The sequence below is a fragment of the Pelodiscus sinensis genome, chromosome 4 (assembly GCF_049634645.1).
Source record: "Pelodiscus sinensis isolate JC-2024 chromosome 4, ASM4963464v1, whole genome shotgun sequence".
Lineage (NCBI taxonomy): Eukaryota > Metazoa > Chordata > Testudines > Trionychidae > Pelodiscus > Pelodiscus sinensis.
In genome coordinates this window covers 107,265,538-107,290,372 of record NC_134714.1, presented here as the reverse complement: position 1 = coordinate 107,290,372, position 24,835 = coordinate 107,265,538, and the positions used below count along the sequence as shown (strand labels likewise).

At 44.5% G+C, this 24,835-nt stretch overlaps 1 protein-coding gene across 17 annotated transcripts in view; it reads right to left on the bottom strand.

Annotated features, from left to right (window-relative positions):
• DENND2B (DENN domain containing 2B) overlaps positions 1-24,835 on the bottom strand; it is a 353,709-nt gene that overhangs the window by 126,186 nt on the left and 202,688 nt on the right. For 13 of the 17 annotated variants that reach the window (XM_025189962.2, XM_025189963.2, XM_075927977.1 and 10 more), the window contains 2 exons: positions 19,777-20,994; positions 12,938-13,074 (listed from right to left, as the gene is read on the bottom strand). In XM_025189962.2, the coding sequence (XP_025045747.2) occupies positions 12,938-13,074; positions 19,777-20,994 (1,355 nt within the window). The remainder of the gene's footprint in view (positions 1-12,937; positions 13,075-19,776; positions 20,995-24,835) is intronic. The other 4 variants (XM_075927983.1, XM_075927984.1, XM_075927985.1 and 1 more) reach the window with 1 other exon arrangement.

Below are 24,835 nucleotides of genomic sequence, written 5' to 3'. Positions count from 1 at the left end.
CTTTTCTAAGCTGAAAAGTCCCAGTCTCTGTAGCCTCTCTTCATATGGGACCTGTTCCAAACCCCTGATCATTTTAGTTGCCCTCCCCTCTCCCACCCTCTCTCTTCCCCTCTCCCACCTCCTTTTCCCAGTCTCCCCCAGTTTTGTTAAATGAAGAGAGTTTCTATTTTTGACCACACGTGTCCTTTATTTTGTACATCAGGAAGCGGGGCTAGGGAGGGGTAAGTGGAAGGAGGTGAGGGAGGAATGGGGTACGAGCCCCCGATGGAGAGGACTGGGCTGGCTCTGCGGGCTGCACGGGGTGGAAGCTCTCCTGCAGCTCCCCGACTGACCCCCCCCTCCCTTGGATGGCAGCCTGCGGCAAGTGCAGCCAGGCTGATGGCCGAGTGCTGTGAAGTGCTGAGTGTGGGTACTCCAGGCAATCCAAGCCAGGACTGCTTTGCAAGTGGGGAACCCCTGAGAACTGTCTGTCCGGGGTGGCGGTCGGGTCCCTTTAAGCACAGCCCTCGGCTAGCCTGAGACAGCAGCTCCACACTGTAAGTCCTCATCTGATGCCCTGCCGGCACTGCTTCCAGCCATCCTTAACCTCGGTTCAGGGTCCACTCAGTGTGGACATGCTAGTTCGAATTAGCAAAATGCTAATTCGAACTAGTTTTTAATTCTAGATGCACTAGTTCGAATTAGCTTAATTTGAATTAACTAATTCGAATTAAGTTAGTTCGAATTAGTGCTGTAGTGTAGACATACCCTGAGTGAGGATGAGGGAGGAAGGGAGGATGGAGTGAGCAGGGGCACGGCCTTGGAGAAGGGACGAGAAGGAGGTGGGGCAAGGGTGTTTGGGTTTGAGGTGGATCCTGGATTGGATTTAAATTAAAAAAGTGATCTCATGCTTAAAAAGGTTGGAGACCACTGGACTAGGATATTGGGATTGGTCCTGCCTTGGGCAGGGGGCTGGACTTGATGACCTCCTGAAGTCTCTTCTAGCTCTAGGATTCTATATGTCAGATCAGAATCAGGCATCTTTACTTTGCATCTTCCTCACCTGCAGATCTGATTGCTATAAATCCTGAACGTTTGGTCATATGGCTCCAGGAGACTTTTAAAACAAAACTATAGTAGAAACTGTAAGTGTGAGAACAGACTCTAGAAGGATACTGGGGAATATACTCAAGATCCAGGACAATATTTTAAAATAATTGAATCCCAAATATCTCAATGTAGCAACAAATCAAGAGTCTGATAACCAGGATTCGACAAATGCAATCTACTCACCCATGGTGAGTAGATTGCAACCTGGAAGAGCCGGGTTCAGGCGATCTGCACATGCGCAGAATGATCTGCGCATGTGCAGATTGCTGGACAGAGCGGCTGGCGAGCGGGACTTGCCACGGTTCAGCGAGCCCTGCTGATAACCAAGAGGATAGGACAGCCAGGATAGTCTTTGGCCCTACTTTGATATGCACATATGAATCCTGTTTCATTTAATGTCCTCTGGATGATAGATGTTACCTTATGACATCTATTACTGACATTGCTACAATTATATGGTCTATAAGCTGCTATGCTTTTTAGACTGCTAAAGGAAGACTGGGCAGTATCAGACCCAACCACCTCCTGGTCCATCATCATCTGGTACCAATCACTGTTGTGTTGGCAAGGTGGGTGATGTAATATCTTTTAGTGGTCTAACATCTGTTTCAAGCTTACACAGAGCTTGGCAGACAGCTATTCTAAAGCCACCAGTGTCCCTCTTCAGTGGAGATGCAAACACAACACTGAAGGCAAAGGCACAAGTTCCCAAACAGTCAGGTTGCTTGAGCCTCATAGGAGTTGGGTAACTCTAGCTGCTCTTGGATTGACACTCCATCATGGTGTGATATGATGGAGGATGATGATAATATGATATGCAATGACAGGATTTTACTGGAAACATTGAGAGCCCAACCTCTCCCTCTTGTGAGCCATTTCAAGGTTTACTGGAAAAGTTCTGCATGTGTCCTAGCTTGGAAGCAAAATCAAGCATAAATATTTTCCAAATGGGTCTCAGTCATCAATTCTTTAGCTCTTGACATGTGAAAAATAGGACTTGGTGAAGCAACAGACGTTCTAGTGCTTAAGAGCTAACTGGTTTCAGAAACAGAAGAGTTACCCTACCGGATGGTTCCCAAACTTTTGAAAGCTGTGCTCTCCTCAAGAACATATATCAAATAAATTGAGCTCCCTCTATGCCCAGCAGCCCTGCCATGTGTTGCTAAAGGCCAACACCTGTCAGCTTCGACATCTCCCATGCCCACTACATTTGTGCCACCTCCTTTGGGACACACTGAGGTAGAACTTCACAACACCCTACCCCTCCTTTCTTACATGCTTTGATGTGAAAGAGGTAACTATTTTGACATTTAAAAAATCATCATTAGACACACTGGAATAGAAGGGGCAGCTCAAACTTTGAAAACTACTGAGTCAGCTAACGGTGAATGCATCATTTAGGCTCATCTCATGTGCTAAAGACTCTTTCCTAACCTTAGAGCTAGAAATCTATTCTAATTTTTAAAGCTGGGACCTAGTCTGCACTAGAAAGTAGTACCAATAAGAGCTCTGTTGCCCACAACACTTGTGATGGCACGTTAGAGTCCATTCAGCATGAAGGTGTATCAGCAAAAGCCTGGTGCCCAGTGGTAAGGCATCCCAGTGTCCTCTACTCTGCCTTCCGGCACACTACCATATGGGAAGCTGTCACTGTGTATTATGAGATGTGGGGTGAGGTGATGGAATCAAATGCAATAAATTCCCTTGGTCCTATCGCACAATCAACCGCTCACTCTGGAGACAACTGAGAGATTGACCGATCTCATCTCATAGAGGCAGCAAGGGAGGCCAGGATCGACTAGTCAACAGTCCTTAACATCCTTACTCTCATACCCCCGCCCCCTCCGCCCAGCTAGTCGTCCCAGGCCCTGGGAAACACTACACTTGGAGGAAGTAGAGAAAAGCCTGGTATATTTTGCAGTGCTTCGAATGGGGACATTATTTTTCTTGCTATCCTGCACAGGGATCAGTTGAGGCCATGAGCCAGGAAATTTACATGGGCAGAATCGCCTTGGAATTTAGTGATTTTTTTTAAAGTAAATTTTGCCTGTGCCTGCATCTCTCTGACAGTTTTGTAGTTTTACAATAATTTCTTCTTTCAATGCCTTGCTTTCCCCTGTTGGGGTGAGGAAAAACCCAGGCCCACAGCTGAGACTATTAACAGCTACACTAGAAAAACCACAAAACAGACACCACCCCACAAACAGTCAAATGTGCCTAACAAATAGAAGGTAGTGGAGACCCCTGGAGTGGAGCCCTCATGGCACAGTATAAGGGGTTCCCCATGCTCCCCCACCTTCAGTTCCTTTTTGCTGGAAACTCTCACAGTGGGAGAGGAGGGTGGATTGCAGTGTTCCCTCTATACTAGTGGAAGCCCAGCTCCACAAGTGATTAATCAGCTCCACCCAGTCAGAGGCTCAGGGCTGATTAATCACCCGTGAAGCTGGGCTGCCCTGCAGCTTAGAGGGAACACTGGTGGATTGTCTCAAAGAACACCAGTTATAGAACAGGTAACTATACTTGATTGAGGTGCTTGTTCTTCTGATCTACTTTGGCTCTGGTCTGCTTAGGTCAGGGGTGGGCAAAAGGGCCTCGGTGGGCCAGATTCAGCCCGCCAAGCATGTTGATCCAGCCCGCGGAGGTCCTGCTGCTCCTCCACCCCCAGGCCAATTAAGGCAAAGCCTTCTCCACTCTGTCCCGCCCTGCGAGCAGTGCACGGCACTTCAAAGCACTTTAGGCCTGGGGGAGCGCATGAAGCCTCCTCCTGCCCTGCCAGAAGCATGTGGTGCTTTGAAGCGCCGCGCGCAGGGCAGAGGAAGCTTCACACACTCCCCGCCCCCAGGCCAATCAGAGCCTGGGGCAAGGGAGCTGCGTGAAGCTTCCTTCGCCCTGCTCTGGCCCTGCGAGGAGCCCGCGACACCTCACAGGGCAAGAGGAGGCTTCCCGCGTGCCCCCCACCCCCAAGCCCTGATTGGCCTGGGGATAGGGGAGCATGCCAAGCCTCTTCCAGGGCATGGGTGCCTAGTGGGAAGGGGGAGGTAAAAAGGGCTCCCCCACCCTCAGACCAATCATGGTTTGAGGGTGGGTAGCCCTGCCTCTTCCTGTTTAGGCCCCGCCCCTTCCCGAGTGACCCAGGGCTACTTCAAAAATGTATGAAGTGGCCACCAGGCAAAAATTATTGTCCACCTCTGGCTTAGGTGTTAGTCGTAATATCAGCAGCTAGCAGTACTTCAGACAGAAGTGTGTTATTTCAGTTGGCATTGTCTTTACCCCACGTGCAGCTACACAAATTGACTCATTAAAGTTTCCAATGATCCACAGGCTATTAAAACATACAGAGCTCACCTGTGAGTGGTCTGTGAACAGGTGTGGCAAGCAGAGGATCACACAGAACCTCCCTCTCTGGACATATGCCTCACTGTGCCCAGCCCCCATTGCCCTCTGCATGCTAGGGAGAAACTCCACCATGCTGCAAACTTTTTTCAATATAGACCTCAGCAAAAAGAGGAATGCACCTGATCCCCATTGAGAAATTCCATCTGCATTTTAGAAATACTACCCGTCCTTCAATTTTCATCAGCAGAAGCAGCAATTCTCCAGCCATCCGATCACACTCGGTGGCTGTATCTCCTTTAAGCTGCTTGGGTCTTCTGTTATTCTCCTTTTCTTGCCATTCTCAGAGGGCCAAATTTCCAACACAACTTAACTATTTAAAGCCAAGATTGCAGGGAGGCAGAAGGGGAATCATATATAGTTCATCTGACTGGGAGCTTCACAGGCCTCAAAGGAACATTTTGTCTGGCCTCAGGTAGTTTCTGAATGTTTGACAAATAAATAAGAGATGAGTCTGAACAAAATCCTGCTGTGGACATCTCTGAACTTTGGGGAATTTTAAACAAGATCAGGAATTGTGACTTTCTCCAGCACCTTTAATTGGCCAAAGGAAAACCTTGGAGTGGAAGTTAGGAAAAAGGGAGGTCAGATCTGAATCTAGAGCCAAACTTTAAAGATAGTGCCTATCACCATCATGGGCACCACCTCCATGCTTTCAGGGGGTTAGTATCCAGATCTGGACATGAACTTCATAGCCCAACTTTATAAGAAACAAGAATATTTTATTTTAATCTCCAATGGAGACCCTGCTTTATGAAATAATTTTTGCACAGGTATGTGCACAGTATCAACAAATGCCACTGACTGTCCTTTCACTCTTCCCCCTTTGAGGCTATGTCTAGACTACAGGGTTTTTCCAGGATACCGTTTTTTTGTGGAAGAGCTGATGCACTCTTTCAGAATCCTTGTCTTCCTCCTCCCACGAGGAAGAAGGGCTCTTCTGAAAGAGGAGGTTTTTCCAGAATTCGGTCCAGTGTAGATGGGCCAAATTTTGGAAAAGCCTCTTCCGAAAAATATATCAGAAAAAGGTATGCAAATTGTGGAGAGAAATTATCTTGTCTATCTAGAAGCTTGGCAGCTTTTCAACCGCAGATCCTATTCTACTGCAGCAGGTTCTACAAGGCTACTTCCTGACAGTGGGTATTTATTGGTATCTATCTTCCATGCAGCCAGAAAAGACTATTATGATTATCCAGTCTGATCCTCCTGTCTAACACATCATGGACTTCTACCTAGAAATTCCCAATGTTATTCTTCTGAACTATTTAAGTGAACACTGAATAATTTGAGGTTAACTAGACCATCTCTCATTTACTCTCAACTGAAAGATTCACAGTGATGATGAATGTACCTGGTAATTTTTACAGTTATAGTAGCTCATCACTTGCAGCCTGTTTAGAAGTATACTCACTAAAGACAGAAATGTAGTAAGTAAACAAATTGTTGTGTATGACCTGGCAAAATATAATGACAACCTTATTTATCATGGGAGCAAGGCATCTCTGCATCAGTGCATGCGCTGCAATAAATCCTATCTCAAACAAAGGTCCAGAAAAAGGACTATACCTTTTAGAAGAACAATATGACACTTATACAAAGACTGGGTGTTTAATAGGTCTCCATGGTTTCATAAATAGCAGAGAAACAAGTAACCACGGAATTTCTAATTACATGATCATTATTAATACAGCTCCAAGGAGAAAAAAGAGTGCAAGTGAGCCCCAATCTTCGCAGGAAAGCTTTCTTTGTCATTTTTCCGGGTAGGCCAATTTCTGAGGAAAAGGGGTAGAATCCTTCTTGGACAGGGCAATTGCAGATGTGCTGGACAGTCATGAACAGTTCTGCTAAGAGGCTACATGCTCTTTAAGTACACATGCAGCCCTCCTGAATAGTGGCTTTCCAACCAATTTTCCTGTTAAAGATGAGCTTCCCCTATTTTGTTGAGCCGAGCACTCTGCTGGGTCAGAAGGTAAGAAGTGTTTCTCAGCTTAAATAAACTCTTTTGGTACTTGCAAACTTAGAATTTTTAACAACATCTATTTTCTAATAAGAATTATTGCCCATTTTTGTTTGTTTTAGCCACCATTTTACCGGTTTTTCACCAACATTTTAAGACTATGAAGTCTAACTGTTGTGTGCTTTGCATTGTCTTCATCTCATGCTTATTTAGTTCATCCACAGTGGAAATAACATCATTTGCTTTCTTCTAAAGGCTAGACACTAAGGTGAGAGGTGCTTCCAAGAAGTATCAGACATTACATTTAACTAGATAACATTCAAAATGGTTTCACTGACCATTGTGAAACAGGCTGGAAAACTAAAAACACACAATACATATGCCAGGAAGTGCTGTTGTCTACAAAAGCAGCGGAAGCAACATTTTCAGAGATCTCTGTTATACTGCTGCTATAGCTTTCTAAATGTACACCAAGCCAAGCATGGTAGGTTTCCCCAGCTGAATTTATAAAGCCACATCAATTTGGGTCTGATTAAAGACTCGTTCTAAACCACAAGAAGCAAAATTATGTAAAGTTTACGATGACTGTCACATTCCACCAACCTGCAGTATGGAGGATAAATAAAACCCACATGGTTCCACGCACACCGAGCAGAGCTCTGAATAGTACCAAGAATGCGCTCCCCTTTACCTATCCTTTCCCACTCAGTGCAGACGGGATCATTAGTTTCTAGCCTTTTTCTTGAAGTCACATTTAATCTGTGAAAATTACAAAACTCTTACTAAAGTAAACAAAGCTTCAGTCTTGCAACTTTAGTGCTTTAATGGACTTTAAAGTTCTATACATTAGTATAAAAATAGTGTAAAACAACAGTTCAGCTCTTTGACCAATATACATTAAAAACAAAATACAGTTTTCTGCTACCAATTTAGGAGAAAGATTGAATGGCTAAGTACGATTCAAGGTACTTGCTAACTGTTAGCCATCCAATCTTTCTCCTAAACTGGTAGCTGAAAACTTGATTTTTACTCTTTAGGTGCACTTTTAGAAAGAGTGTCTTTTTTAAAAGTTTATATATATATTTGTCTTTTTGGTGTTAAATATAGTGTGTTTCCACTAAAAAAAAAAAAGAGAAAAACACTGCCTGGATTTAATCTAACACCGCATTTAAAAAAATTGTTCAAAACCAGCACTTGACTTCTCAGGGAAGTCCTAGGGCTGCTGTGTCCCCCCACTACACCCTCAGCTCTTGGGTTGCTGTTACCCTGATTCTGGTCTGTTGTCTGCCCAGCTCTGGAGCTGCTGCTACTCGAGCTCTGGAGCTGCTGTCACCCAACTCTGGGGTGTCCCCTGGCTCTGGAGCTATTGTCACAATGGCTCTGCAATTGCCCAACCCGTTCTGGGGTTATTTTCCCTTTGGCTCCAGAGCTGCTGTTTCCCCAGCACTGGGCCTGCAAGCACCCCTCTCCCTCCCTCCCCCCAGCTCTGGGGCAGCTGTTTCCTCCTCACACTCTGGGACTGCTATCTTCCCACCTGTCCCCCCGGGCTGCTGTCTCCCCTCCACACACACTCTGGGATTGCTGGCTCCCCACACACAAACACACACTCTGGGGATGCTGCCCTCCCCCCAGCTCTGGGGCTATTGCCCTCCTTGTTCTGGGGCTGCTGCCCTCCCCCCAACTCTGGGGATGTTGCCCTCCTTGGTCTTCGGCTGCTGCCGGGAGGCAGGTGGGCCAACTGCAGGAGCTGGTGGAGGTGGCTCTGCTGTGTCGGCAGCTTGCCAAGGAGGCTGGGAGCCGGAACTGGTGGGGGCGGCCTGCTGTGGGGGGCTGGGAGCTGGAGCTGCCAGCACAAAGCCAGGGGAAGCCGGAGCTGGCGGGGGCAGGAAGGGCAAGTTGAAAATCCCATGACAGACAAGAACGGTGATGGCTTAATAGAAAGTTTGTCAAATAAATACATAAATACATAATAATAATAATAATAATAATAATAAATAAATACATTAAATAAATCAGAACACTAATCCACACACACACACACACACACACACACACACACACACACACACACACACTTATTTCCTACCCTCCCAAACCTGAATAATTAAAAACCCTCTAAGGAGGAAAGAAGACAAAAATGTGCTGTGAGTATGCATTAGGATAATGAAAGGTTTATCTAGTTGGGAACTACAGCCAAAGAACAATGAATCTTAATGGTCTTTGCATGCCTGAAGGTAAGAGTAAAACTGAGTCATCTGAAGACGTGGGCTGTGCCCACGAAAGCTCATGATACCATCTACATATTTTGTTAGTCTCTAAGGGTATGTCTACACTAGCCCCCTAGTTCGAACTAGGGAGGCTAATGTAGGCATTCGAAGTTGCAAATGAAGCCCGGGATTTAAATATCACGAGTTTTATTTGCATCTTCCCGTCCGGGAGCCATTTTTAAATCCCCTTAGTCCGAACTAAGGTGTAACAGTTAACTTAGTTGGAGTTAATGTTTGACTGCCGCGTGTAGCCGCGGGCAGTTAGTTCGGACTAAGGGGATTTAAAAATGGCTCCCGGACAGGAAGATGCAAATAAAACTCGTGATATTTAAATCCCGGGCTTCATTTGCAACTGCGAATGCCTACATTAGCCTCCCTAGTTCGAACTAGGGGGCTAATGTAGACATACCCTAAGGTGCTGCAGGACTGTTAGTTGTTTTTTAAGTTTTTTTAGTTACAGATTAACTTGGATGCCCCGCTGAAGCTTTTGAAGGTAAGAGATTTGCTCCCTATCTTAGCTCAGTTTATAGAATCCGGCATCAGATATCATTTGTGTCCTTGCCCCATACATTATAAAAGCTTTTCAGAAACACTCCTCTCTTATAGACAATTCTCTCCCAAAAAAGAGATGAGCATCCACAACTGCCATCCATTTTCCACTGAAAGAACAGACTTCTGCTACCAATGGCTCTGAATACAAAAGCTAGCAGCAGGCAGTACAGGACCCAGGGATTTAATTCTGTATCCACCAAGAGAGAGTTTATACAGAACGACAAGTAAGCAGGTTTGAGGTGGATGAAAAATATGGATTTTCAGGCCTTGAGAAATTCTGCAGCCTTGTTCTAAGAGCGAGGAACTCCATGGCAATGCCTGGCCTTCCCCTTAGGGACGTTAGATATCGTGTAATTCAATAGTTGTGTAACCACATGACATTTTAGTGGTTACACAACTATTTGAAAGTCCCCAGGGGCACAGCTGGCAACCAGCATGCTCCCAGCCCCATTCCCGGGGAGCCCCCTGCCACTCCGCGCTGCTGCCTCTCTATCTGCGGGATGGCAGTTTTTAAAAGCAGCTCCCCTCACAGATTGGCTGCCTGCCGCCCTCCGCTGCTGCCTCTGATTCAGGGGCATCGGAGCCAGGTGGCAGCAGCCCCTGTTCATGGGAGGTCTGAGCAGCACACGGACAGAGACAATAGCGTGGGATGCAGAGCTCAGACCCCCACCATGGATAAGGGCTGCTGCCACAAAGCAGCTTCTGTCCACAATGGGCCCAGGCTTGCTAGAGACAGAGGCTACTTCATGGGATGCAGAGCAGCCTCTGTCTATGGGGAACTCAGACTCCCCACGGATAGAGGCTGCTTTGCAGTATCCTCCCTGCCTTCTCCTCCTCCCACTGCTGCCTAGCGAGGGGTGGGGCAGGCAGCACTGCAGAGCTGGTGCTGAGGGGAACCATCTTTCAAGCCAGCTCCCCCCAGTACCAGCTCCTGCCTGCCCCCTCTTGCTGCCTGTGTAGGAGGCAGCAAGCGGGGAGGGAACAGGTGGGTCTGCAGGAGCTCAAACACATGGGGAGCTGGCTTGAAAGCCAGCTTTCCATGCATATCAGTTCCAGCCTACCCCCCTCACCCTACTGCCTCTATCACAGGCAGATCCAGTGCTCATGGGCAGCCTGCTTAAAGCCAGCTCCCCATGGGCAATGGTTCCTGCTCCCCCCTTGCTGCCTCTGATACAGAGGCAGCAAGGGGTGGGGAGGACGTGTAGTGTTGAATCATTTATTCAATGATATGCTAACATCCCTAATTTCCTGCTTTTTATACTGTTACTTACAGTATTAATATTTATTTTGGCAAAACTTTCTGTATTACTACAGTCATGGTCAGTTAACTACCAGTAAGGGCTTCGGTGAAGAGTTGACTCAGGCAATCAGTTATGGGCTAGACATATTTTCACTTCTAGGTCAAGCATTCATCTGCAAACCCAGATAGCAGTGGCAGAAAGTGATTTATTTCCACAATTTCTTTCCCACATCTACAAAATGCATTCTTGCATGAGCACAACCTACCATGGCACACACAGAAGTGATCTTTAAAGAGTTAGGCCTAAAGCTACCAGCTATGTATTAATTATGACCTATAAGGTGTTAGAAGACACATGATCAAATGGACTGCACTAATAGATTTTCATTAAAGGTTGAGAACAAACTGCTTTACTTTGGCTTTACTCTATTAATGAGAGTAGGCTTCTATAAAGAATTATTATATTCATTAGTTATTCTTCCCTTTCAGCATGTACTGAATGTAGCACTTTGAAAAAGAGGCTCTTACATGGAAAACAATGAAATGAAAATGATTTAGCCACAGATCAGAAACACTGCAGACTCTCCCCACTGCCCTGTCAATGTATCCAAGTTACAATCTTCCGGAAGTAGGTTTATAGTTCTCAGAGGGTGGAAGAGTAAATTATTATTCTGTTTTACTGGACCTGGGTCCTTTTTGGCTAAAAGGCATATTCTTCCAATGTGGAGCATTTTGTTTTGATTTTACAATACAAAAAAACCAGGGAAAATGGGAAAACAAGTATTACAAACTAACATCTGGCAGCGTGTTGACTGTTCCTGAGCAGTGATGCGTAATGTAACATGCAATATGTTTTCCCCATGTCAGCTACACAGGGGGTCTGTCAGCTTATGCAGAAGTTCTGCAATTGCTAGAGAGAACTCTCCATGCCAGCCATATACAGCCCTGGATGCCGGTTTATGTGCACAGATGGGACCAATATTCTGAGAGCATCTTCTCTGACAGACAACTGTAAAGCACCAGCTGTTCTAAAACAGAAAGGGGCAAATTCTGACTTTAGATGTGTATGTGCCAGATTTACACTGAAGTCAGTGGGCACTGCCCTGCCAAGGGCAGAATTTGGCCTGAAGGATGAACAAAGAGATGCTGTTATTATAGCCATAAGGCCAACTGTGTCTGTCCATCCATATTAGTAGGAGAGACCTATGCTAGTCAAAGTGCAGCATCGCCTGATACCACGTGCCACTTCAGCAGCATTTCAACTCATAGAGCCCAGGTGTCAGCTCAAGGCAGCTGGAGGAAAACACAACAGGCCCGAAGCTCATGGCCACTGCGATCAGGAAAGAGCAACTCTGTTCACTGCTTTGAGACTTATGCGTACACAACGCGATGAGAAGAAAAACCAGCAGTGTGACCAAGGGATGATAAAAGCAGACAGCTAAACCAAGGAATAAGGAGGACTGACTTTTCCTTCTGGGCAGATCCCATCGTGGGCACAATTCTGCTAGGAACTGAGAATCCTTCACTGCTGCTGGCTTCAAAGGGTGTTCAACATGCTCAGCACCTTGGAGGATGGAGTGCCATTTCTCCATTCAACCTCTAGCCACCGCAGCCAGGGGAGCAATATTGTCATAAGATGAGACCGACGGGTTGGTGTGAGAGTAGGAAGAAGACTTGCATCCCCATGCCAATGGCTCTGCGCACTCATGAGAGGGTTCTGGAGTCCAGGCACACCAGCTGGGCACCCTTTTAAAACACAGGCTCTCCTCTCCCATAGGGAAAAGCTGTAGTGCGTGTTCCCATTGCCAACGTTCCTTTCGACGGGCATACGTTAAAAGAATGTGCACAATGAGGAAGGGCCAATTGTTTTCCTCTTGGGTGGAGGAAGATTATTTGTATTTAATCAAGACAACGCTCTGTACTCCTGACAGCACAAGAGAGGAAATTCTTTTCCACCATATAATCTACTAGGCAGGAGGGCGATCACAGAACAATTGCTATGGGACTCACAGAAGTCCTCCAGGGCTTAGGCTGACCACACAACCCCAAGACTAGCAGCCCTGCTGCTCGACAGTTCTGCAAGCTCTGCATCTCTTGCTCCCTCACCCCCACCCTTGTAAATTTTAAACCCACTGTGACTTCAAGCCAAGAGCACAGGAGAGAGCGAATGAGTCCATGAAAAGCATAGTGAGGGCTGACCAATCTGCTTCCAATAAGACCATTCAATGAGGTTTGAAGGAATCAAGACATCCTGCGTGCAGACTGTGAATAATGTGTTTGCTCTGATGCATCAGCCCATTTACCCCCAGCTTCCATTTCATTTCTCCTTACTGACAGCAGCTGGAAGTTCTTGTTCAGGGCACATGTTCAACAATGCACTGGCTAACCACAATTGCTCAATATCAAGTAGCTATTCCATGTGCTGCAAGAGGTCCTTACCTACAATGTCTTCATAGGCGTTCTCCTCTAAAGTGCTCTTGGATCCAAACTTCGGCTGGTTCTCCGTACCGTTCTCAGCTGGAGAGGGAGGGTACAGAGACTGCAGGCCTGAAGCATCTTCAAACTCAAAGGATTTTCTAGAGTTTAAAACAATGCAATAAAGTAATTAGTGCTAATGTTTTATAATGGTCTAAAGAATCAGCTGTTCATTTGTTCTGAGTGATGATAAAATCACTAAAAATGTCTGAGCTGCACTTTAAAGGCTGGGGTGGCCACAAGACACAAGTAGGAGTAGCACATTTCCAGTAAATGGTGCACAGAAGGAATTGTGCCTCTGAGAGGAAAAATTCCCTCTTTATTTCCTTCGTGTTGCTGCTGGCCTGTATCAGCAGGAAATTAAGGTGTTCCCAAAGCCAGTTCAGGTGTGCTCTTTCCAGTCCCATCCCTTCTTCCTAAATACAGGATGGGGTAGGCCCTGCAAGGACACAAGTGGAGTTCTGATTTTCCAAGTCATCCCAACATGGCCAAACGGTCTGGGGCACCTCCAAGTCCTCAGATAATTATGGAACAGCATACTGAAAAGAATCTGCCATGTCTGTACTATCTGGGGTGCCGGACAGTCTTTGCTGCTTTTTTCCTCACAACCCTATAAAGGTATGTCTACACTGCCACCCTAGTTCGAACTAGGGTGACTAATGTAGGCATACGAACTTGCAAATGAAACCCGGGATTTAAATATCCCAGGCTTCATTTGCATGTTCCCGGGCACTGCCATTTTTAAATGCCCCATAGTTCAAAGTACCTGCCCGCGGCTACATGTGGCATGGACTAGGTAGTTCAAATTAAATCTCCTAACTCAAACTACCGTTACTCCTCACTGCAGGCATTTGCAAGTTTGAATGACTACATTAGCCACCCTAGTTCGAACTAGGGTGGCAGTATAGACGTATCCTGAGGTACATAACAAAATAAGAATGGCCACACTGGGTCAGACCAAAGGTCCAGCTAGCCCAGTGTCCTGTCTGCCGACAGTGGCCAATACAGAGGGAGGGATCACAACTGGTAATCCTCATCTGATCCCTCCCCTCTTACCCACCTTCAGAGAAACAGAAGCTAGGAACACCATTCCTACCCACCCTGGCTAATGGATGGGTAGGAAATGCTGTTATCTCTACTGCATAGATGGGGAAATAAGGCACAAAGAGATGAAGGCCCAGATTTTTAAAGGCATTTAGGTATTACTGTGCTCAGCGTTTCATAGTTTTCAGCAATTCCAGGGCTAGAAGGGACCACTGTGATCATCCAGTCTGATCTACTGCATGCAACACAGGCCACAGAACTTCCCCAAGATAATTCATAGAGCAGATCTTATATTTAAAAAATGGCCAGCGATGGAGAATCCACCATAACCTCAGTAAATTGTCCCAATGGACAATTATCTTCACTGTTAAAAATTTACACCTTATTTCCAGTCTGAATTTGTCTAGCTTCAACTTCCAGCTGTTAGGACTGTGTTCTAGCTTTCTCTGCTCAACTGCAAAGACCATTATTCAGTATTTATCCTCTGTCTATACATACTTATAGACCAGGGGTGGCCAATATGCAGCTCTTCATCCCTGAAAGGGCGGCTCATGAAGCCACCTGATGTGCCTCTACAAATGGTCCCCGGCTCCTTGCGCTCAACAGGTGCAGGGGAGCCATCCGGCGTGGCAAAATGGCATCGGCAATATGGTGGCGGCCAGCGGGAGCCTGACGTGGTCAAAAAGCCTAACTTGCGGTTTTTAAAGTTTTTTTTTTTTTTGCTCAACTCTGGCTGGTGGGAAGCTCTTCCTCTTTTTTTTGCTCAACAATTCTGGTGTGGCTCTTCACATTTTTTCCGCCGCTGTTTTGGCTCTCTTCGTTGAATGGGTTGGACACCCCTGTTATAGACCGTAATTAAGTCACTTCTTTACTGTCCTTTTGTTAAGGTAACTAGACTGTGCTCCTTGAGTCAATCACTATAAGGTATGTTGCAATTTATAACTAATTTAGGAACCAAAATCCCATTTTTAAATGGATTTGGGCACTTGGCACCCTCAATCCTATTGAGAATTGATGAGATTTAGTACTCAAAATATTATATTAAAGTTTTAATTCCCCCTCAGCATCCCTGTGGGATAGGAAACTATTATTTTCCTCACTCTCATTTTACAGACGAAGAAAGTGGAGGTACAAAAAAGTTACATGACTTGTCCAAGACTCCAGTTTAAGTCAGTAGCAGAGCTTAAGTCTTTGCTTCAGCCACTGGAATACATTGCCTTTTTTCCCAGAAGAAGGATCTCTTCTTGAATTTATACACTAGGTAGTGGTTCTCAACCAGAGGTACGTGTACACCTGGGAGTATACAGAGGTCTTCCAGAGTGTACATCGACTTGTCCAAAGAGTCGTCTAGTTTTACAACAGGAACAAAGTATTACCAAAGTCAGTGCAAACTAAAATTGCATAAGATTTGTTTATACTACTCTATATAACATACAGTACTCCGAAATGCATGTACAATTTTTATATTCCAATTGATTTTTTTGTAATCCTATGGTAAAAATGAGAGAGTAAGCAATTTTTCAGGAACAGAGTGCTTTAACACTGTTATGTCCAATTTTGTAATCCAGTAATTTTAAAGTGAGGTGAAACCAAGGGTACGCAAGACAAATCAGACTCCAGAAAAGGATTCAATAGTCTGGAAAGGCTGAGAGCCATTGCACTAGAAGACTTGGGAGGCCACATTAAGGCTTGATCTACACTACAGAAGAAGGTCAAATTAAGATATGCAACTCCAGCTACATTAATTACGTAGCTGGAGTTGACATATCTTAAATTGAGTTTTCGTGCTATTCACACAGTGGGAGGCTGACGGGAGCAATTGTCCAGCACCCATGGGGCACCCTCTGAGTTTTATTTAGAGGGTCTTCAGTTGATCGAACCCTGGAAGATCGACCACGGCAGCATCAATCTTTCGCATAATGTATTCACAGCCTCACAGGTTAGCCTCTTAATTTAGTTTTCAACATCTATAATCCCAACAGAAGCAGAGAGGGGACAACAGGGCATACACATTGCCCAAGACTTTAAAAAATGGAAATTTTTGGGTGCTGGACAGGTGTGAAAAAATCAGGTCCCTAGATAATGACTGATTAAATAAATGTAGGTTTCTATTTTGGAAAAAATCTAGGCCACTAGAAAAATCTAGGCTATTGTTTTGGCTGAGGTACCACGTTGGTATTACACGGCTACTGAGCTTTCACGGGGGGTGGTGGGGGAGGGCGGAGAGCTAGTAGGGGCTTTTAGATTCAGCCATGCATAAGGGGAGGTGCAAGGAGTCCAGGTTTGCTCAAGTGTGTATGTAGTGTTTTTTGTGGATAAAAGAGAGTCACTGATTTCTCTCACAAACCCTGCCCCAAGCAGTGGCAAGGATGGGACACAGAGCTGCACAAAACTTGGCTAATGTGGCTTTGGAAGGTGAATGCTGGATGGTGGTTGGAGGGGTAGGTGCTAGATATATTGGGAGGCGCTGTCTGGGGTGGGCTACTTCTGCTATCTGCAATATGTTCTGATAGCTGTTTGGGGGCATCTGGAGGTGAATGGGTATTTAGGGCTCTCTGAGGGAAGCTCAGTGGAGATCTCTGGCGGCTGAGGGAAACAATATTGCCCCCCCCCCCACACACACACACACATTCTTTCTACACTGGCATCACAATAGTTAGGAGATGCTAGTTCAGGGGCATTCCTCCATCACAACTGGTTGCGTATATAGTCCAACTGGAACATGCAACAGGTAGCCCGGCAGAGATGCTGCCTCAAGAATTGCAATTCTTTCCCTGCTCCCCCTAAGGGAAGGTAATGCACTGAAGCCTTCATAGCAGCATCTATTCCTTTATCATTCACACAGGCCCTGGGCTGCTGTGTGGTATGTTGGTGAGGTGGAACCAGGCTCTGTCCACTGCTTCTCCTGCTCTAATTCATTGATCAGGAGCTAGGGGGGCGGAGGGGAAGGAGTGGTAAGTGCACAGTCTTGTTTGGTGAGCTACACTATCCCTGTCTGAAGTGGCAACTACACACTGCCCCACCCCTCTGGATTTAGCCTCATAGATTCCTGGTCCGTTGTGGGCCTGTGTCCCTTCTCAAAGCCTGACGTGTTCAGATCCATGTTACTGAGACAGTAAGCAACAAGAACCAACCCTGGGTTTCAGATTCAGATCTGAACTCACTCCAGAACTTAGGGTATGCTCAGCTGTGAGATTTTGGTTCAGGCCCATTTCTAACATAAGCCAGAAGTACAGCAAGGCAAAGGCTAACAGCCAAGTTTCAAAACTATTTAGAGTCCTAAAGATGCAGAGAGGTATCTAGCAGAATTTTCAGAAATGTCTAAGCAGGCTAGACATTGATTTCAATACACACATCACACATCAAGGCACTGCATAGACCCCAAAAAATAATTTCTGGACCTATAGGACAAGGGAAATCATGTACTCATAAAACTGAAAAAATAATCCCAGAAACAGGACCCATCAGCCGAAAAGTACAGCACTGCCTTTGAAAGCAGGGTTTATGGTTATTATTGGCTTCTTTGAGCTTCCTAATAATGGCAGCCATCTTTCTGAGAAGTGACAATATCTACGACAACCACCGTTTCTGTAGGAGACGGATAACAACAAATGCAAGCCACTTTTCAATTTCATTTTATGTTAAATTAACATTTAAAGAGAAGTAATAGTTCAGTCGAAATGTTCAAATTCTTACACTGTCTGAGTGTAAAACAGCACAGATGTTTGTTCTGACACACAGTGCCAATATCTACCTTTGGTAAGGTGGCAGCACAGAGATGTAACAACAATTATAATAATAACAATAAATAAATGGCATTTCTTAAATAGTCTACCCCAGAAGATCACAAAACACTTTACAAACATAGGAATTATTTTAAAGCTAGAAAGGAGAGTCCCAGAGATGTTCAGGACCAGAATTGACAATGGGTGCCAATCCAGGCTTTGAATTTGCTTCTGCTGTATTTGACTTCAATCACTTGAACACAAGTTAGTGGCCTGACTCACTACTTTCTTGCTCAGTGTAAATTAGTGATAACTCTACAGAAATAAGGGCAGCTGCACTGGTGGAAAATGGGACTGTGGGAAATCAGGCTGAAGAAGTCAGCCTGATTTGTATAAGGTAGCAAGTAGCTATGGCACTCCTCTTAACTCTACATTTCATACCCTAATCGTTAGTAGTTTAATGCTCACAACCAAAGGGTCCACTCAGGCCTGAGGCCCCACTGTGCTAAGTGCTGTACAAAGATATATTCCTTGCACCTATGAGTTCACTATCTAATCTAATCACCACAGATGACTGAACTCAAAACCTATGTGCACAGGTGACTGTGTGTGCATACTCTCCCATCACATAGGCAGTCTGTCAACACTTAACATGGGTACAGTGGAGTCTGTGATACTGGCCTGCTTTCTAAAGCACTTTGAGATCTACTGATCTATTGTTATTAAAAAAAGACAGCTCATACAGCGAGTTCTCAATTCCCTGCTCTATCCATTGTGTGATTTCTTCAATGTATCCTTTGCCTACGTTTTCAAATGCAAGTCATTACTTACAGATGAGCACAGAAAAAAATTACTTCAAGTGATCTGAACATTCATGGTGCCACAAAAGGAGTGCAGCTTCCTTTCCAGTTGAGCTAGAGCGGGTCTCTGATTAGTCCATAGGCTCACTTCCTCACTGAGATTTCAGCCAATGATCACAGATACACACTAACCACAGCTTGGCTTTTCACATTCCCTCACTCACTCTCTTTGAGAAACAGCAGCAGTAGTGTCATTTGATCCAATCTGAAAACCCACTCCTCCCTTCCTCCTGCCCCACTACATTTTAGGTCAGGTTGCACTGACATACAATAGCAAGAAGTTGAGCCAATATCTAGTACCAAACACTGAATTTATAGAGTACATTCCAAATAGCACATTGCAGTTACTTGTAAAACTCATTTATAAATACTGAATGTATATGTTTTATATACACAGCATCCAAGTATGTCCATAAATTAGAACTTTGAAAGCTCATGAACAATTTACCCCTACATTTTCCAAGCAGCAAACAATGTTTGAGCCATACCATTCCCATTAAAAGCCAGAGGGAATCAGTCTACTTTGGAAATGTAGCGGTATGGATGAACACTTTAACAATACCATCTTCATCACCAGTTTTGTATACAGATACAAAGGCCATTCTTGCACGTGTTTTCTCTGAATTAAACCCTCATTGCCACTAATTTAGGACTGACAATTCCAAGAACTGAATGAAACAAACTACATTCCATCTAACTCACGTTTACTGTGTCTGCAAACTTCAGATGCAAACACACCAACCACTGATGTGCTTTGAGGTTAACACACTCATACAGCAAGGACATTAATAGAACGATAATGGTTGTGTTACAAGAGCTATGAGGATAATGAAATTATGCTTCATTAAAGATCTGGAGCAAGGCGTTTATGCCAGATTGACACAGATGACCTTGAGTGAGTGTGAAGCAGTCACAAAAAAGGCTCTTTCAATGAATCCAAATTTCCTAGTAGGAAATTTCAGTTGCCTTCAAAACTGTAATAAAATCAAGGTAGTGGAGCAGGTGGCCATCCAGTCACTGCACTCTGATGAGAGAGAGCACAGGCCAGTATCAAAGGCTTCATGCTTTCCTTGGGCCAACAGCATTAGATTAGGAGGGAGAAGACTCTTGTTATTCACAAAATCACTCTACATTTATTTTAATATCATGTGCAATACATTTCCCCCAATTTTACCTATTTTGGGACTTTCTGGGAAAGCGTGACTCCTTCTTCTGTCTCCTGGTCACAGGAGGAGCGGGGGTGGAAGGGAGAGGGGGAGGAGCAGTAGGTATGGGAGAAGGAGGTAGGCCATTGCTTGGTTTACTTTTGTGGTTTTTATCAGCTTCATATTCAAAGGTGCGTTTGGGCTTGGGGACAGGATTCACTGCTGTGTTCGCTGGGCTCTCTGGGAGCAGCTTAGGGCTACCAGAATTTGTGGCAGTCCCTTGTTTTGTTTTATGACTTTTTTCAGTCTCAGTAGGTGTTTCTGGATCCCTCCCAACACTAACAGTCCCTCCTTTGCTATCGTTCACATTCTCACTCAATCCCTCCACAGTACCCAGCGTCATGGACTTTTTCCTTCCTCTGTCAACACTATAGCAGCTACTTGGCAACTGAGGGAGACCCCTGCCAGGCTGTTCTTTTAATGCCTGTTCAATCTTCTGTATTCTGTTTAGCACTGCAGACGTCTCTTTTCTGGCATGCCCTTTGAAGAAAGCATTGGAAAGAGCCTCGCTCCTGCTTGGCCTCTTTTCCAGCCTATGGCAGGAATCTCTATCCGGGAGCTCCTCCTCCTCTGTTTCTGGATAGGAGCACTCGGAAAATGTTCTGCTCATTCTCCTGAATCCTTTGAAATCAAAAGTCTTCTCACTGCAAGGAGAGGGCAATATGCTAGGGCAGCCCTCACTGCCAGATTTGTCCCCCAGGTCCCTCTTGTCCCCTCGTGAGCCCACCCTGGCCGAAAGCTGCTTGCGGCACTCCCATGCTGTAATCTTCTGCCGGATATCCGGCGCCTGCGAGTGGATGCTTGCCCTGCTGAGGGAGATGTTCCGTAAGTTGGCTGCCGTTCCCAAGGTCAGAGTGCTCCGGGTGAGCTGACGGCTCCCTAGACCATCCCAATCCTGAGTCTCCTTGGGGGTCTCTTTTTGGTCCTCTGCCTTCAAAACAGACAGCCTTTTATCCACTGAGCCAACGCTCACAGCTTTGAGAGAGTGGTTTGGAGAGTCCGTGTCTGAGGAGAGCCCAGAGGGGTGTCTCAGCGTAGAACCCCGGCTGCTCCACTCCTTGGGGAGCAGCCTGGAATTGGAAACTTTGGTGAACTTGGTGGATGGGCAGGACTCCTCACTGTCACTGAGGGGATAGGCTGGGCTCCTTGGTGGGGACAAAAGAGGAGGCGGAGAGACTGACTGACACCTGGAATCAAAAAGAAAATAAAAATCAGCTCCCTGGAAAACTAAGGTTAATAGCTAATCTCTTCTCTACAATAAACAGGACTATGTATGCAAATCACAACAGCAAATATCATCATCAGAGGGCAACTAAATGCTGTCCAATTGCAAAATTACAAAGAACAGCAATTTGCATTTCCAAAACCAACTTTCCACTCTTTAGTCCAGGATTTACCAAGGCTTGCCCCATCTGAGGACAACAGTCAGCCTCATATCAAGCCATTGCCTTGAAAGCATCTATCACAGAGACAGTGGGACATATCCTCAGCTGGTATAAATCAGCATCGGTCCATTGACCTCCAAGAGATTGAGGCCACGTGGCAGTAAGACAATACTACCTCAAAAATGGCTCCCATTGAAGCAAAGATCAGGGAAGCTTACATTAAAAAAAAATAGCTTAGACCTTGGAAACCATGAGCACATAAATTAAAAATATATAGGTTTTTAACTCATGACATCCATAGTATAATACCATCACAATATTTTTAAGCAAGTACAAATATATATACACAAAATAAAATTAAAATTACAAAGGAAAGACCTGTTTTGGACTGATAGGGTACATCTACACAGCAGTGTTATTTTGGAATAATTGATGTTATTCCAAAATAACAAAACATGCCTCGACACTACAAGCCTATATTCCAAACTAATGTCGAGCTGGAGGGCTTCTTACTCTGACTCATGGTTACCCTCATTTCACAAAGAGTAAGGGAAATCAAAGGAAAAATGTTCTTCCTTCAACATACTGCTGTGTAGATGGCGCCAAAAGCCGAGTTAAGCGATTTCAACTTAAGCTATGCAATTGATGTAGCCGAAGTTGCATAGCTTAATTCAAGTTAAGCCCTGCTGTGCTGACGTAACCATAGAGGCCAACAGATGAAATATAGTGATCTTTATCATGAACAACAAATAATTCCTTATAAAAAATGTTACTGTCTGAAAAAAGGTTAATTTTCCCCACTTACTTTCTAAAATGTATAAAATATCCAAAAAGCTGACAGCAGTCCCTTTTCTAAATGATCAGACTCTTATAGACACATTTTTGCCACAGTTTGCAGAATGCACCATTGTTACTACTCAGTTATATTTTATCAAACGTTAGCAAACTGCTACAAAGATCTTCACATAAGAGCAGTAAGATAATCATAAATCAGCTCTACACCAGCAATGTGAAAATTAAGCCAAAACCATGTCACAAACAGCATTGTAAGTCTCCTACCACAAAATGCACTCATCAAATACAGCATCAAATTAATCACAACTCCTTCAATAGTCAGTCTTAAAAACTCTTTCAGTTGCAAATAGTAATTAAAGAGAAGGGGGGAAACAAACACCTTACAGCTGAAGCTCATTTTGTATTAGATGGAGAATGTGCATGTATTAACCTAACCCACTGTCTATGTGTAAAATCCGAATGGAAGAGCTATTTAGATAAATGCAAAGACCCATGGGAGCCATGCAACTCAGACATAGCCAGAGTAGAGCTAGTTTGTGAGATACCTGCTTCTCAATGGTCTCCACCCTGAATGGGCAGCTCATACGTGCAATGTGGGTCCTGTTCAAGTCTGACACACTGGTCAGATCATCCACCATATTGGAACAGTCACTGCACCGCATCGCACAACTTAGCTTGAGACATGAGATTCTTATTCCTTAAAAACCATTCCAATGAATCAGAACAACAGCAACAAGTTGTAAGATCACCTCCCACTTTCCCACTGTTAATGCTGCCTTACATGTAAAAACTCAGAAGTACAATAAAAACTCAAGTCAGAAGAGAAAAACAATCAAAGTATCAACAAAAGCAACTTAATTCCTTGCCAGTATCCTATCAGGGATCATGCCTCTTTGGTACAGAAGTTGCAGACCTCTTTGACTAAATGAGTTTTATTTGCTTCTTCTGCACTAAAAAAAAAAAAAAAAAAAAAAAAAAAAAAGAAAGAAAGAAAGAAAGACAAAGAAATATGTCCTCCAAGAGGAACTGCATACTTTGCCCCACAGAGCAGTGACAAATCATTCACCAGCTGCTGGTTAGATACAGTTGAGCTTTTTCTTCATAACAGAAATGACAGTATCAGGGTATAAATGTACAATTCAGAGCCCTATAAAGTCATATTTACTGCAATTCTGTATAGCTCCATAATATGGTTCTTTGCAGAAAAGAAATTCCAGATCAGGAGCCATGTGATAGCAGATTTAGTAGTTTTGGCAGCTTGTCAAGTTGAATGTATAATTAAATGTTCCTTAGAGTCCTCCTGACCCAGCAGCCCTTTCAACCACTGTGGTTCCTGAAGACATTTCCTAAATCTGTCTGTCCAGGCTTCTGAAGGATATGTATGGTCCTGAATCTTGATTTCCCCCCTTCTTCAGGTTTATACAGTCAAGTCATGGCATTCATCTCATCTTTAAAGCTGATGCATCTGTAGGGGGTTTGAAATGATGTTCTCCAGAAGGCCATTCCCCCCACTGCAATGGTACTCTGCCATTTGTCTGCTGCACGGTAACAAGAATATCATGGACCAAATGGAGCCATTTATGCATGAAGTCCATAGTCTGTGTCACGGCTGATTTAAGATGCGTGTTAGCAGGATCCCCAATTGGAATTCAGCAATAAAGTATCCATCTGGAGTCTGACACACATTGAGGGCACATTAAGATTTTCTCCCCTCCTCAAAATTATCTTTCTTCTCCAGGGTGGGAACACTGAGTTACAAATCAAGGGGGCCCTTCTCAGTTAAATGAAAGCATCAAACTCAAATGATACATTCAATTCATCATAGCAGGAATAAAGTGCACAGTTATTGGGGACAGATTAGCATCTGGATATCAGAGCTAGTGAGATTATCCTGATCATCCTTATCCCAACTTTGACTTTTCTGTGTAATGAAAAATATGTAATATGTAATCATTGCCTTTACTGTGTTGTTTTTGAAAGGGTTTTCATGGAATCCTCCCTCTCCTTGCTGCATTAAATAGAACACAGCTTTCCTCATTATGAAGATTACTATTTAACATTTGTAAGCACCTAGAGGGCAACCAAACCAAAGTCCCTTTGTGCTAGGTACTATGCCAACATATAGTTAGTCAGAATTTACAGTTAATAGAGAAAATGCCCAAATCAAACAGCATATAGATTCTTTGAATCAGTTTTAGTGAGTTGTTACTAACAATAGACTGGGTTTTCTTTTAGAAGTTTATAATCTTCTACAGGCAGTCCCCAGGTTACATACAAGATAGGGACTATAGGTTTGTTCTTAAGTTGAATTTGTATGTAAGTAGGAACTGGTACATATTGTAGGGAAAACTCTAGCCAAACATTTCTCCAGAGCTCACTTTTATTCTCCCACACCTCACTTCCCTCAGTCCTTTATTCTCAAGCTGAGGTGTCTGCTGAGAAAAGCCGCTCCGCGTCTCCCTGGTCTGCTGGGGGGGGGGGGGCGCTAGCTTCGTGTCTCCTTGGTCTGCTGGGGGGAAGCAGCTAGTGCGGGGTTGCCTCACCCCGTTTGTAAGTAGGGATCCGATGTAAGTCGGATCCATGTAACCCGGGGACTGCCTGTACTTCAATGGCTTCACTTGTCCCTATGAAAATCATAAAAGGTATCACTTCACATTTCCTTCACCAGAAACAAGAACACTTCCAAAGTAGGTAAATTACATTAGCTCCATTTTACAGATGGGAAAAGTGAGGCAGATATCCTCAAACTGCAACCAGAGAATGCCAGATCTAGAACTTCTCCTGGCTTCCAGTCCTATGTTTAAACTACTAGTCCACAGTTCTTCAAATGCCTAGCACTGAATATTTC